General features: G+C 50.1%; 1 protein-coding gene across 3 annotated transcripts in view; it reads right to left on the minus strand.

The window, feature by feature from the left end:
- Positions 1-1,358: 1,358 nt before the first annotated feature.
- SSH2 (slingshot protein phosphatase 2) overlaps positions 1,359-15,879 on the minus strand; it is an 88,338-nt gene continuing 73,817 nt past the window's right edge. For all 3 annotated transcript variants that reach the window (XM_082294923.1, XM_082294922.1, XM_082294921.1), the window contains 7 exons: positions 15,461-15,554; positions 15,204-15,332; positions 13,069-13,115; positions 11,556-11,702; positions 10,763-10,963; positions 5,761-6,604; positions 1,359-4,517 (listed from right to left, as the gene is read on the minus strand). In XM_082294923.1, coding sequence (XP_082151049.1) covers positions 2,550-4,517; positions 5,761-6,604; positions 10,763-10,963; positions 11,556-11,702; positions 13,069-13,115; positions 15,204-15,332; positions 15,461-15,554 — 3,430 coding nt within the window. In that variant the 3' untranslated portion in view covers positions 1,359-2,549. The remainder of the gene's footprint in view (positions 4,518-5,760; positions 6,605-10,762; positions 10,964-11,555; positions 11,703-13,068; positions 13,116-15,203; positions 15,333-15,460; positions 15,555-15,879) is intronic.

Consider the following 15,879-nt stretch of genomic DNA (forward strand, 5'->3'; position numbering starts at 1 on the left):
CTCCTGCCTTCTCAAGGGAAAAAATTCTACACAGGGCTTTTCCCTCCCCAGCAGATCCTCGTCACCAGGACATGCTGCCAGCCAAGCATGCACCCTCCAATGCAAGGCAGGCTGGTGGCACCCAGTCCCTTCCACCTGTGGAGGGGCAGGCAGGCATGTCCTTGGGGTCAGGACGGTGGGCAGTGGGGCCTGGTGCAAGTTTGTGGGGGAGGTAAGGACTGAACCTGCCCTTCTCAAGATGACATGAGCCACTTGGCCTTTCCACAGGGTCTGCCTGGCTCCGGAGCCAGCTGGAGCGGGCTAGGAGAAGCCACATGTCTCTCAGTGTCCCAAAGAAGTATCTGGCCTCCTGGGCCAGGGGCTTGGGTGACTTCTAGGGACTGAAATGGCCTGGGGTGACGTGCTGTTTGACCCAGGACAGGGCTGTGCTCCAGCATGGGTGACAAGCCCCTGCCAGAGTTCAGGAAAGGGAGGGATAGTGCTCATGGCTGCTGGAGCACAGGCGGACTCAGACCTTGCCCAGGCTGCAAGGCAGCACAGGAGGACCCCTGGGAGCTAATGGAGCGCAGCAAGGTGGCATTACCTTGCCAGCTGCTCGGCTATCCTCTGCCACCAGCTGTGGGCAGGCTGGGGATCGCTGACACCCCTTCCCCAGGGCAGGCACATGCTGCTTCCCAATACTCCAGAGCACTCTGGTGCCATGCACTCCTTTCCAGCTCAAGAGTTTGTCCCATCAGAGCCTGCAAGGCTCTGCAGCTTTAGGGCTGCTTTCTAGGCATGGCCTTGGCTGCTGCTCCTCCCACACCATGTCCTCTCTGTGCTGGGCTTCAGCAGCCTGAGCCATTCTGCATCTTCTCTTTGCTTTGCTCCTCCCCAGAGGGCAGGTCTGGGCCCCAGCCGAGCACCAGCTCAGGACCTGCCACAGGACTGCGGACAGGACCCAGAGCTCCTCTTGGCCTTTCCCTCTGCTCCTACAGCACAGGGACAACTTGCTGATGCACACAGCTAGAAATGAGGAGCTTTGATTAGCCAAACTGCTCAGAAACCACAAAATAATTTGCTGAAACTTGGAGCAGAGCCTTCACACACGGTTCCTCTGGGGAAGCAAGAACCTGCAGAATGGCTTGGAGCAGCCAAAAGCTTTCCACATCCAACTGGCACTCCTGGAGCCCAGCTTCAAGCAGGAAGGAGACGGGCAGACACACAGTGCCCCTCCCACCATGGGGTAACAGGGGTTCACGCAGGACTGGAGGAGAAGGGACACATTTGGCATCGAGGCTCACTTTTGGAAAGGGAAGACAGCTTAAAATGTCAAATCCACTCCCGTGTCTGTGCAGATCACAAAGAACAGCACTGAGTTTGAGTCAGGTGGGTTTGTTTTCCAGTTTACAGAACACAGTCTTGCCCTTCTTTTTTTTTTAAAAAAAAAAACATAGAAAAGACCAAAAAAAAATTAATATAAATATCATATATACAATTTAGGCCCCCCCCCCCCAAAAAAAAAGAAAAAAAAAATAGAAAAAAAGAAAAATCTTCATGAAAAGATTTTCTCTCTGGGTCCAGAGTCAGAAGTGACAGCAGAGAGGACAAAGCTTTGCATTAAGGGCAGTATGTCATGTAACAAAAACAGCTCAAGGTTGGGGAGCGGCCAGAAACACCCGTGAGCGTGGCAGAGAGGAGAGGGAAACTCAGGCAGCACAAGAGCAGCTTTGGGGCAGAGGGCAGGCAGTAGGAGGAGGGCAGAGGACAGATGATATGGCCATGAACTTGGAAGGCCCACAGCAGTATTCAAGTAATGGGAGGGTTAAAACCCTAATGAGGCGTTTGTTTTAAAAGAACACTGGCTTTGGGGGTAGAGGTGAATGTGGCAGCTCTTGGAGGAGCTCTGCCCCACCTCAGCACAGAGCAGAGAGCTCTGTGTGCCCCATGGCAGACAGGAGAGCTGGTCTAGGTGCTGCCCAGGGTTATTAGAGCCCATCCCTCGGGAGGACTTACCCCTGTGTGCTCCTTTTGGGGAAGCACCAGCTGAAGTGAGCCCAGGGGGTTTGTCCTGAAGCAGCTTTGTGAGGGATCTGCCAGCATCGTGGAGTTCCAGTTTACAGAATAAAAGAAAGGCCAAACAAAGGGACCTTGGCACAACCTTCACATTTACAGGGGCTCTCACCCCACCAACTGCCCAGCACCATTTCAAGGCATGGGGAAAATTCAAGTTAGGAACTAGGATCTGGTTGTAAGCAAAACTCCACCTTGCCGAAGCAAGCCAACATCAATTTTCTCATGGTAAAGGTGTTCTTTTAAAACAAACCAACAACAACAACAAAAAAAGAACATTTGAGGTTATCTGAGTTAAACTTAAAAAAACCCAAACAGTCCTGCAGTCAGAGTCACACACAGAAGAACCAACCCACACCTACATGCGCCAGGAACAGTAAAATGACAATATATATAAAATTAACCAATAAAGTGCATGTTCCTTATATTACACCTGCCCCTTGCGTGAAAGCAACACCATGGGTTCTGGGTAAGAAATCACAGCCAAGGGCCCAGGATCACATCGTGTTGTAGAGGGGATTGGTTGTCCGCTTTTTGTCATTGGTCTTTTTGAGCCTCCTCAGAGGGTGAGTTCTCCCGTGCTGCTGCCGTGGGGCGACAGCCAGAGCTTGAGATGGAGACAAGGAGTCCAGGACCTGCACTTGGAGCAGTGGAGGGCTCTCCCCGGAGCTAGTCCACGTCGGATCTGCACTGGAACACAAACTCTGCTGGCTGGAGCTGCACTCTTTGGCGTACTGAGCCAGCGGCCTCTCCACCGGCTTGCTCTGGGCAATGCACTCGGCTGTTCTGAGCTGTTCCACAAAATGCTTAGTGGGCCCTGGGGAGGAGAGGAGATGCTTCCCACATGGACTCTCCGAGCCCTTCTCGAAACTCCCCCCACAAAAGCCACGACCGAGGGCAACGCAGGTGAGAAGCACCGGGTTGGCATCGGAAGAGGCTGACTCCCTCTCGCGTAAGTCATCCTTGGAGAGGTCCAGGCAGTCCAGTTTGGCCAGGGATGCCGAGCGCTTCATGTGGGAGGGCGTGGTGAGCCCTGCGTGCCGGATCCGAGCCTCTATCTCCTTGGCCCGCTGCTTGACCAGCCCGGGGCTGCTGGAGCGCTCCTCCACGCTGCGGCTGCTGGAGCTGTGCGGGAGGCTGTAACACAGGAACGAGATGTCCAGAAAGTCCATGTTTTCAGCATGCTGCCTGGTGAAGTCCTCACTGCTCAGCTGCCTCGAGATGCCAGCACTGCCCCCGCAGAGAGGTTTGGGACCATCCCTGAACGGGAGAGTTGCATCTCCCTCGGTGCCACACGGCGTGACCGGCTCATCGTCTGTACTTGTGCTCTGCTCGGTGACACCTTCCAGGTGAATGACGTAGGGGTAAGGAGAGGGCTCGAGGCTGCCTGGAGGTGGACAGGTGACCTGGGCAGAGGGAGAAGCAACGCCGAGGTGAGCAGATATCCCACCGCCTTCCTCGCTGGGGCTGCCCACGGTGAAGGCAGCCTGCTTGCGTACCGTGTGCTCCGGCGGTGAGGGATCCGCTGGAGCCTTCTCCAAGCACACCGAGGGGTTCAAGTTTTCATCTAAAGACGAGGTGGCCGTGGCCAGCCCGCCCTGCTCACAGCTTGTGTCGGGGCGCTGCTCCGCAGGCCTCACCGTGAGGGTGTATTCGATGATTTCGATTCTCTTTGGCAGGAGGGAGGGCAGGGATGGCTCCTCCGTCCCGTCAAACGAGACCACTGTCCTGCGCTCTTGTGCCGCTCCCTCCCGCCCTGGGCTGGGCTCTGCGGGCAGGGACTCCTGGGCAGGGGGCCCGAGGGGTGCAGGCAGGTGTCTGCCCACAGGCTGCTCTGCCCCAGGAGGCAGCAGTGGTTCCTCAGTGCCTGGACCCTGAACCTTGTCACCCTCCAGAGCCAGCTCCAGGGGTGGCTCCTCGCTCTTCCCCCGTGGCAGGAGCTCGGCAGCAGGGGAGTCGTTCCTGGAGTTCTTGCGGGTCAGTAAAGTGCAGGCTGGGGCTGTGTGCTGGTGCTCCTGCTCCTGCCTCAAGCGCTCCTCGAACTCCAGAGTGGCGCGCCGGACGGAGCCGGGGCACCACTTGGGCTCAGGGTTGATAGAGCCACGAGGCTCCTGCTGCTCCCCACCAGAGCTGCTTTCCTCCAGGTCTGATTTACCAGAAGACAGCTGCAGAGATGGGGCTTCTTCCTGCTCAGCTGGCAGAGGGTCCTTCTCCTTTTCCTGGTGTCCAGCACAGGCTCCTTCACTCTGTTCCAGTTTTTCTGATGCCCAAATCACCTCCACTGGCAGGTCATGCACCATGTTCCTCTTTGGTGTCTGGCTGAGGTTGGCTGAACCCTCTTTTTGCTGGGCAGGTCCTACTCCCTGGTTGATTGACTCGATCTCTGTGATAATTTCCTTCACAGAAATGGCATTTTCCGAGTGGGATCTCGTGAGATGACCTGCACCAGGCAGCTCAGGGACCTCCTGCAACACACAGACAGAATTATGGAGTGCATCAGCTGTGCTGACACAGAGCAAACAGCAGCAGGGTAGAGAAAATAGGGGTGCACATCCCCAAAGGAACAAAAAAGCATATGGCAGTGTGTGGAGAGAGATCACCACAGCACTGATCACTAATGTAGATTTTTTTACTGTCTCTGGGACTGAATTTAACATATTCCAGGCTGGATCTTCACTTAGACTGAGATCTAAGAACTTTAAGTGCCACGAACCCCAAGGAAAAGGTAGCTTTTTTTTTTTTAAGTGAAGAAAAGTCCAACAGAAAGAATCCTAATACTGCTAAAAGTGCCATTTTGAACTGAAAACATGACAAATTCTGCTCATGTATGGAGCAAACAGAAGTACAGCAAAAAGAATGACCAAGCACTGAAACACTCTGGTTTCCCAGAGGAAAATGGCCAGGGAGGATCCCAATCCCCACAGACACTCTCTGCCAAATCACAGGAGAGAGCACTGGCCTATTATATTTGGAAGAGCCTTACTGCCTCACATGGAGATGGAAAAGATTCAAGCAATTCAGTGTGGAATTTAAATAAGAGAAGCTCCCAGAAAATGACGGCCCAGGACATCATCAATCCCTGTGAGAGTCCTGGAGGCTGAAAAGCAATTACTAGAAAAAGGTACCTAAATTTAGAGGTTACTAAATTTTGTCAAGACCATCTCTCTACCCAGGAGAAGTGAGCCATGACATGCCCAATCCCATCACTCCAGACCTGGACAGGTTAATTTCTTCCTCCAGCAATGGAAGCTCTACACCTGCCTTGATTTACTACCCCAATGCTGGTACTTCCCAACCAGGGAAAAGGGCCAGTTTTGCCCCATTCTTTGGTGGATTTCTCAAGTCAGATAAGTATCTGTGCAGATTTGGGATGCTGGCTGGGCTCAGGGTCTGGCTAAATTAGTGGGTCAAGTCCCACCTTTCTGCTGTCCTGATGCAAAACTCATTTAAAAATAAGTTTCTCACGAGAACAGCACAGCAGGTCAGGTCAAGGTCAGCTCACGGCCCTGCCAATGCCAGCAAACTGATGTTTAAGGAAAAAGTGCAGAAAAGGGCAAGTATCTAAAAGTGAAGGAAGGGAGAAGCATCTAGCAAACCCTCCCCAAACACTCTGTCCAGTGAAAGCAGGGCTAGAAAATCCCATCCACAGCCACCCCACAGACAGCATCGAGCAGCAGTTCCTAAAAAAACTGAGCAAGTTATTTTAACCTTTTGTTGCTCTTCATCTGTGGAAGAGTCATCTGATGCCTGAGGAGAGTTTCCAGGGCTGTGCCTTCGAGCATCTGCACTCCCATCTGCAGCAGGTGGCACTTCCAGCATGGGCACCCTGGAGACCCCATTCCTCCCAATCCCTTGCTCCTCCGGCCTGGAATGGGAGCAGGTGCGTGACCGGCTCTCCTGGGAGAGCTCCACGAATTTCTCCAAAGCGCTGAAGAAATCAATCCTGTCTGTGCTGAGGTCCGTCACTTCGGGCTGAGGGTTCTGTTGGAGACCTGGGGAATTTTGGTTTGGGGACTGGGGGAAGTCTTTTAAGCATGAAGTGAATTCTTCCATGGGAACCAAGTGCACGTTCATATCAGGCTTAAGGGCATCTTTTTCTAGATCGTCCACTGTCAGATCAGGAAACTCCGTTATTTCCAAGGGGTGCTGGAGCTGCATTAAGGCCTCAGAAGCATGGCAGTTGTCAGGGGGGACAGAGTCTACACAGCACCCCGCTGTACAGCCATTGATATTGTTCAGGTTCAGCTTGTCCTCCATCTGCTCAGCATGGAAGTCTCTGCAAGTAAACTCTAAGTGGATCCTTCTCTCCTTCACACACACGTCCTCGATCATGTTTGTGTCCTCTGGGAGCTGCTGCTCTCTGTCCAGCTCAGCTGAGTAGATGGGAGACATGGGCTGCTGGTTGTCGTTGGTCTTGGCCTCTGAGATCTGGTCGGCTGAGGTGGTGATCTCCTTTTTGTTCAGCTCCAGCCCAGCCTTGCAGATGGGCTCGTGGTGATCCGAGAGGTCGCTGTCCGAGTGTGAGCGCCACAGTTTGTTGTGCCGCTGTTTGCTGCGGGCAAGGAGAGCAAAGGAAAACAGTGAGTAATTTCCACATACCAGAGCCAGATCTGCCTTGTAAGAGGTTGTAAGAGGACACAACCTACAACAAAAACTGTGCCAAATGCTGGAGGAGTCACTGACCACAACTGCAGCTTCACCTGAACAGTTCAGGGCCAAACCTGCTGCTGGAAAAGTTGATTCAGTAAAGAGCCACTTTCCAGGAGCTGAATCCCATGGCACCATTCTGCTCCACACACCCCTCGCTATTCCCCTGCTGCATTGGATCTGTCCACTCAACAAATGCAATGTTTAATTGACTGCAGAATTTGGTCCCTTCTCAGCCAGCACTTTGCCATTTGCTAGCAGGTGAGCAGTGACCAGATGAGAGAGAACCCCTTGTGCTGGACACAAGCAGGTGGTGGGCACTGAAAAAGGCCAGTTTCCCTCACGGTTCCTTCTCTGAGTAGCTTCAGTCATCAATAACTGGCTCTTGTAACCAAAGGATAGGGTGGGATGAGTAGAGGTGAGTGTGTGCAAAAATACGTAAGATATCCTCAATGGTAAACAAACAGCCCAAATTACCACCCACCTTCCACAGGAAGGAAGCTCAGAACTCCTCCAGCTCCTGGAAAGCCCCTTTAGGAAAGTCTGAACCATCAAAAGGCCAAGCAACTGCCAGTGGCATTGCATCACCTTCCTTATCTCCACCTGCCAAAATCCCCAACCCATGCACCTGGGCTTACAGAGAGCACTGGAGGCAACTTCTTGCTATGAAATCCCAGAGCTAGCCCAGGCTGCCAGGGTTTGCTGAGTGGCCACGGCCACAGGGATGTTTTTCCACCCATTGCCCCTAGGAGGAACACAGAAACCACAGAAACCTCCTTGGAGCTGCAGGAGATCTTGCAAAACCCCTCCAGTACCTTGCTGTTATGAGCAGGCGCTCCCAGACACATCCAGTGACCACAGGAAGTTAATTAACAGATGGTACTGAGCTAATTACCGTGTACCAGCTCACCTGTGGGTGCCCAACAGCTAAGGAAAAGAATCCATTGCAGATTTAGCTTTCCAACCCTATAATCAGTGACAACCTTCACGTGTGACACAGGTCCTTTCTCAGGAGAGGAGGGTCAAGATCAAAGGCCAAGGACACTGTCCTGAAGTGCACATGCTCTGTCTCCAATGGGTTTTGGAGCAGTTTGACACTGGCAGCAGAACCAGGCTTGCCCTTAAGGCAGGTTCTTGCCTGGGCTCTGTATGGGATTGTCATCTGACATCTCTGCTCATACAGCCTGGGGAGCTGCTGGTGTTTTCTGAGGGCACTTCAGTGCTCAAATCCAGCCCCCTCTGCTGCACATCTGATTTTTAAAGTGAAAATTACCCTCCTGTGTGAGCAACTGGCACAGATCTGAGGACTGAATCAGATGTCAAGCACCACTGGCAGAGGTGTGCTGTGCTATCTTCCAATCTCACACTTCCCCAGTCTGACAACCTGCATGAGGTGCTTGATGCAGAGTCAGAGAACAGGAGCCCACGTCCCTTCCCAGAGCCCACAGCCACCCCCTGACCTTCCTGGGCAACATTCCCAGTGCTTGTGCCCACACCAGCTTTGGACCAGGAGTCCCCCACACCTCCCACCAGCTCTCCAGGCTTGGGTATAAAACTGCTGCTGATTCACAAGCTGCACAAGGCACAGGAGATCCCAAACACTGGTTTCCTGTAACTTATCTATAACTAATAACAGAAACAGGCCTGGCTCAGCCTTGCTGTGTTTATCAACAGAGGGAGGGGACAGTTTAACTAACCCCAGGAAGCATGACAGTCCCAAAGAGCAAAACACACTTGTTGTTGTGACTAAAAGCAGGCAGGGGGTTTTCATTTTACAGCTGGAAAACATATCCCAGTTGCCATAACCCCAGCACAAAACCGTAACTGGATAGTGTGAGCACATGGCTGCCCTCACATACCTTCCCCCTGAAATTGGAGCAGTCACATGAGTGTCAATCTGTTGGTTTTTTTGTTTTTGTTTTTTTTTTACCTGTCCTGGAATACTGCAGCAATAAACAAGGTGGCCAGAGGGCAAAGCTGAATAACACAAAGAAAGAGGGAAAAAAAGCAGTTTGGAGCTGAGAGAGGAAGTGGATAAAGAGGGACAGTTTCTGCAGCATGGAGGGGCCATTCCTTCCTTCAGTGAAGCTTCATTTACTGCAGGCTTTTTCGTCCTCCACAGATGTAATGCACTGCTCTTGCATTTTTTAAAGCCTCACAAGTAATCCTGTTTGTGCCATTGTACAGGGACTTGCAGAGTAGGTCAGGAGCAGGGCTGTGATTCAGTGGAAGGGAAGCCACATGCCTATAAATGGTGGCAGCAAGAAAGATATACCTCCAAAAAAGAAATTACTAAAAGGGAAAAATAATCCTTAACCAAAATGTTTGTACAGGGTGGCTTTGCAGGCATGTCACCAACCACCAGATTGGCAGATTACCCAAACCAACTGCTAGCCTGAGGGCTTAAAGATGTGAGAGACCAGCTGGTCCCACACCAGGGCTCCTCACAGGTGTTCACTAACCTGTTGGTGCATTTTTCACACCTAAAAAGCTTCTTTTTCTCCATCCAATCTACCCCAACGAGATCTAAGTTCCCAGTGTGGTCAATGCAAACCACACTGGTCAGGTCATCTCTGGCCCAGAGTTAAGCACTGACCTTTACTAACTGGTGCCAGCAGCATGTTTGGTGTCACATGAGGCACCCAAGGCAGGTGTGGTGTCTGTCCCAAAGGGTTTCAGTCCAGCAGGGCACTGTTTTTTAAAATTATCTATTCCATGTGATCTGTCCTGAGACTCGATACCACTTGGCTGCTTTTTTAGCGAGAAAGAGGGTCATTATGGCAGGCAGGGTTTGGGGAGCAGGAGAGAGGAAAGCAGGCAAAGCAAGAGGTGGAGGATGAAGATCCTGTGGGTGCACCTGGCCAGGGAATAAGTTGGGAGGAGCCTCGAGGTGGTTTACCTGGGCAGAGAGGGAAAGAGGAAGCACACTACAGTGACAGGGGAGCTTACACCAAGGGTTTGGTGTAAAAATTGGGAATCCAGGCCTGGCCCAGCAACACACACAGTCAGGCTGCTGGGAACAGGTAGAGAGCAAAGAAGGAAGGATAAGTTACTAGAATGAAAGGGAAGGGAGGTCTTTGCGAGTGGATAGAACTGACATGAAAGGACAAAATCAAGCAGGGGACAGAGGTAAGAAGTGTGCCCTAAAGCAAGCACATGAGTGACTGAGCTGCTGTAAATAACAGCATAAAAAACAATGGCTGGACTCGACCTTAAAGCTATTTTCCAACCTAAATTAATTCCACAATAAGCAGGCATCTCCCAATAGCACTGAGCAGCTTTGAAATTTACTGTTTACTTTGGTCCAAACCTGCTAAGAGCTACCCCCTGTGGCAGAAGGCTCAGACTGAGTAACTGTTTGCTGCAGATCTGCTCCCAGGCAAAGCACACCAGGATCCCAAACAAAATACCATAATCTGGCAAAACAGAGTATCACTACCTCCTTCCTGCTGATCACGTGAAGACATTGCTTAACACAGCTTAGAAACATGCAATATTTATCTCTTTTTGCTAGTCAGGTGATAGGCTTGGGATTACAACACACTTGCCCATACCCAGGCCCAGCTCCAGACCAGCCTCAGGACTCCAGGCAGGAATAAACACCACTGCTGCAATGCACAGAACATCCTGTCCCCTCCCCTCACACCAACACTTACCAAAGGGATCTAAATAAAACCAGACCAGCTGCTGAGGAGGGGCATGCTCAACAGGGAACTGTGAGGAGACAAAGCAAGTTCCCTGCCAAGTGATGTTACAAGCAACAGGGATATCATTTATCTCTGTTGGAGCCTGCATAGCTCTTGAATGTTGCACTCAGATAACACTTTATGGGATGCTACTTTCCAAAAACCAAACATCCTAGAAGTCAAGCAGCCTCCTGAAAGCTCCTTGTTACACCCGTCTTCCCAGGCTCAGCTGAGATAACCCTGAGAACAGAGTGCTACCCTTCCTAAGATCCCGAGCTTGCACAACGCAGTGATACAAGCTCTGACCATAAGAACAGAGTCAACCATTGATGTGTCATGCCTTAACATGGACAATCAGGATCATTCCTTCCACTCACCTGGCCAGCAGGATCCCTTGGTACTCCTCCAGCTGCCGCATGAAGCTGGGGTTGGGCTTGGTGACGGTGCGCCGTTCCTTCACGTAGTCGTAAGCCCTGTCCAGGTTCCAGCCATATTCCTTCATGGCATAGGCAATCACCGTGGATGCTGAGCGGCTCACTCCCATCTTGCAGTGCACCAGGCACTTAGAACCATTTTTCCTGAAGTGAGAGAAAGAACAAAAGAGGATCATTAAACAGAAAACATATGACAAGCTTAAGAAAGCAGCAACTTCTTTACCAGAGTTATTATCAAACGTATTTTCAACACTGTGGCCGCAGCCAGAGTCTGGGATGTGATCTGATAATCCAATTTACAAACTGGAGCAAGACACACAAAGAAACTCAAGAACAAGGTCTAATTAATATTTGCAACAGATTTTGTTACAACAGCTCTTCTGAAGTTGTTATTGCAAAGTGGATAAACACAGAGATACAGGAAAACCCTTGAAGACTAATGTGGCACCCTTGAGCTCAGCCCAAATGGCCCACTGGCATCAAGCAGTATTCCAAGTAAAAAGAGAACCTGTACCACAAATGTGGTGTCACAACTTAGAAACACATCCCAAAAAGATACTGAGCAGTTCAGGGCAGCCTCTAGCACGGAGATGTTGTTCTACTGCAAACCACAAAATGAAAATGCTCTGATGCTAGGTAGGCAAGGAGGAAAAGCAGTTAGGAAAATCAGCAGGAAAACAAAATGCTTAGTATATATCTTCTAAACGTGTATGTTGTGTTTTCTGAAAAGACTTACTTTGCCTTGGAGATGAATTTGTAGGTATCATTCCAGTAAGCCAGAAGATCTGTAGCTTCTTCATCATAAACCCGAATATTGTGGTATTCGAAGAGCCCAGGGAAGAAATTATCTATTTCTCGAGTCACATTCAAAATATACCGCACCCTGCATGGGAACACAGAGAGAAACACAGCCAGTTCAGAGAGATGTCCCACTGCTACACTGCAGCCTTGCCTTGCTTTGCTAAGGGCATTTGGAAGTGCACTCTTGAACAAAATTCCTGGGAAACCAGGACTTAATGCAAGGAAGCAGCAGCTAACACAGACAATAGGTTTTGCTGGGCAGTGTAGAGCCTGATAACAGGGATCCATGGATATAAACTTCCTCTGCACTATGTCAGGTCACACTGCCCACCACCTCTATGCTATGTGTCAGCAACACTTATGCCCAGGAGCTCCTGCAATTAGTGTTTGCACACTTTTCTCCAAGCCCCTTTGTGAATCTCTCCTCCTGCTGCACCAAAACCACGGGAAGATGAACACTAAGCCCCCAAGTAAGACCAAAGATAAACAAATGCATAAAATAAGTAGAGAGATGTAACAGACAATGAGCCACTGGGGAGGATTTATTTCTTATCCCTAAATTTTCTGGAAAGGAAACTGCTAGAGAAAGCGTGTGGTATTTATGTACACTGCACTCAGTATTTTTAGCCCTGAGGGTTACTTGTAAGATGCTTATGAAATGCACTCGTGCTGGGATATCAGGCAGAACAAGGGCGCTGCAAGGGAGTGACACCCCTTTTCCCAAGCAGGTATGAGATCACTGGCAATCAAGTAGGACCTGTCAGACTCAAGGAAACCACAGCAAAGCCTGAGCTCAACAAGAAGAGTCAATTTTGCCAGGCTGAATTTCTGAGGTATAGAATTACACTATCAATTCAGCAGCATGATTAGTTTTTTCCACTGGATTGGCACAAATAAGCCAAACCCATGAATAATTATTTAATTGCACAATCCCGATGCTTATATCCACCTGGTCTGGAGAAAGGACACTCTAAGCTTGAAAAGTAGGAATGGCAGGAACCAGAGGACCCCATCAGTGCTCGGCCTGAGAGCTGCAGGACCTTCCTACTGGGCCCCACTCAGAGCACCAAATGCTCTTCTCCACATTTTCCTTCCTGCCACAGCCTGGAGGTCCGAAGTGCCTCTGTAATCAGTCCAGAACAACGGGCTGGGGCCGAGGGCACGGAGCCAACTATGCAGCATCCAGTTCAGTAATTGCAGCTTTTTACTACTTATAGCTATGAGCTTGCTGCCTTCCTTTGTTTGCCTTGGGGACATTAGTCAAGGTCGGAGGAAGATTCTTTTACTTTAGGGTGCCTGTTCGTGGGACAAGGAGTTTGGAGGAAGCAAGAGCTTGTTTGGATCTGCAAACCCTTTAGTAAGACTCAGGTTACACAGCAGGTATGGAATAGAGTTTGTTGGTTAAAGCCAGGCTCTTGCTTTTAAGCTGATGGCCTGAAGCTACTCACCCTCTGTTCTGCAAATCTTCCAAATTGGAGGCATTCCATTCTGAGCCCTGCAGGGAAAACATGCAAAGGGACACATCAGGTAGAAGGAAGGCATGGCCAGACAACTGGTGGAGGGAGGGATGGTCACCAGTGAACCAGAGGAGGAAGCTGACCAGCAAAAGGTTGAAGAGCTGGGGGTCCTTTGAGCATAGGGGTACACAACTGGTAACCAGCACTGATGTTCAGCACCTTCTCTCACCCCATTAACCAGATCCCCTCTGAAACAAGAAGCAGCTCTGCCAACAAGAGCCCAGCACTGTGTGTTGGCACTTCCTGCAAACTGCTGACAAATCAACCTCAGCAAGACAGGACCACTCCACCCTTTCCCTGGAGGCTGCTGCCAGCTCTGCCCCACAGAGGAGAAACTGCCTGCATTTAAAAACCATCCAGGTGCTCCTTATACACGAAACACCCATCTCGAACATCAAAGGCAGCAACACCTAAGCTCACTTGGGTTACACCTCTTCTCCCCACGTTCAAAGCCTGTGTGAGCAGAGAAATGAACACATTTAACTAACCCTGGCTAGGTAACCCTGTCCTCTGCAGCACACACAGGGCCTCCAAGCTGCTTGCTTTCTGCTCAAACACAAACCTGTCTGAGGACAAAACCACTCAAAGGTTGCCTTCAAAATTTAAGGTGTACAAGTTCTCTGCTTCCCGGCCCTAAAAAGGCTCCCAAATGGAAAGATGATCTAGATGAAAATGATTGTATTTACCAAGGCCCAGACTCAGTTTAATGTTGTCTCTTTCTAGTCAAGGAAGAACAATTTAATTCAGGCCTGGGAACCATCAGTTTCCACAGGTACAGAGAACAATGCTGCAGGGGTGAAAGCCTTTTCTCCTGTCCTTTGATCCATAATTACCAACATCATTAGGTCTCTTATTTCCTGCTCAGTTGTTTTAGTACTCCCTAAGTGGGATCCCACAGGGTTCTTGCCTCAACCTGGAAGGAAACAGCTCCTTGCCTTTCGGAGCCCTCACAACACAACCCTGCCTTGCAGCACACATGCTCCTGAGCAAAGCTGGTGCCCAGCCCCAGCAGCACTGCTCCTCACCACAGCAGCTGCTCTGCAAATACTTTTATTCCACACACTAACCACAGCACTTCTCCTTGGTGCTGCTGCCTGCAAGCCTTTTTTGAAAGGTTTTCTCCCTATTAAATGCGCTTGGAGCCAAGACTCCAAGCCCTGCAGTAGATCCAGCTGCCTGTGCAGCTTTTGGCCAGTACCATAAGCCTGTAACAGGTCTCTCTCTCCCCTTGTAACACATAGTCTGCAAAAAAAAATCCCTTACATCGTAGGTACTTCCAAGTTTCCTGGCTCTACCCCAACGCGATATCCTGGGAGTGCTCACATTAATAGAGACCATCCCTTCTGAGCCGGAGACTGGGAGAGGCTCTCTCCATTTGGAAAGACCAGCTGGTCCAAGAGGAATGGCTTTGTTTAAAGTGAAGCCAACCTCACAGGCTAGACAGCCCAACCAAACCTGTGTCCATGGCTCCCGGGCTGGGAAATCCAGCGGAACGCTGACTCATCAGATGGAGCTGCAGTAATTAAGACAGGCCCCAGCAGCAACTAAGCAAGCAAAACATTAAACAGCAAAATGTTTTTGTTTCCTTAAGTGACTTATCTCCAGGATTCTTTGTTATGTTACTCTGGTCCTCCTGGATCACACGAACTCAGAGCTTTCCGTGTTACAAGAGCGTCATTCCACCTGGATGTCACACAGCTTCCCTCCCTCTCTGCTGTAGTTATGCCTTTCCCAAACACAAGAACTTGGCATGTGGGTACCCTGGACAGTTAAAGCCACAAAACTTGGTCTTACATCAATGGAAACAGCCCCGAAAAACTGTTAGAATTAAGACTTTTCTCCTTTCATCCTCTAGGGACAGGGTCTACAGCTTGGTGCTACAAGGCAAAGCTTAGCATAGCCAAAAAGCCAGGCTGCTCTTGTTCACTACTGTCTCGCTTAAGAGTATGTGACCCCAGATCAACCAATCTCTCCTTTAGAATTCCTTTAACTTCCTCCAGAGGCCCCTATGTCAACCAACTCAGGGAAGTATTAGGAGTGTTCTTGTCTTCATTGTTAAGACTCACCAAAAAGACATGATCAAATATCTGTGTGGGGCTGTCCATCTGCCCAAGGATCACTATCATTTCATTGTCAATGAACTCTTTGAACTCCCGCAGGTTACACACCATCTGCATCTCCAGCTCCGTGCGTATCTGCATGAGGAGGAGGGACACAAGGAAGTCACGTGAAGCTTTTGTTCTGGACTTTCTTCATGGCATGAAGCACAGAGCTCTTCAGTTTGCACAACAGCACTTCCAGGGCTGCTCCCCTCACCACTTACCTCTTTTGAGGTGATGTTCTCCAAATCTTTCTGCATCATGATCTCCCTTAATTTGGTCTTAATCAGCCGTTCCGTGCGTTCCCGCTCAGTTGGGCTGTCAGAAGAAAGCAACAGAGTCACTGGGAGGGGAGACAAACTGGATTCATGACACTTTTAAAATAGGTATAGACTGCATACTCTACAGGGTCTCAGACTCTCACACTACTTCCCCCAGGCATGTCCTCAGCTGGAGGGAATTCAGGTGACAGTAAAGCCCAGTTTAGATTCACAGTCGTATATGAAAGACACCAACTGAATGCTCCTAATCCATTGTAGTCATCCAGAGAACCTCTGGTATTTGGTAAAATTTAAATTGGGATGGCTGCATTATACCCTCTGGAGCAATATCTAAGCCTCTCCCTACCTTTCTTGGAAAGGTA

The sequence above is a fragment of the Coloeus monedula genome, assembly GCF_965178545.1.
Source record: "Coloeus monedula genome assembly, chromosome: 20".
Classification (NCBI taxonomy): Eukaryota; Metazoa; Chordata; class Aves; order Passeriformes; family Corvidae; genus Coloeus; species Coloeus monedula.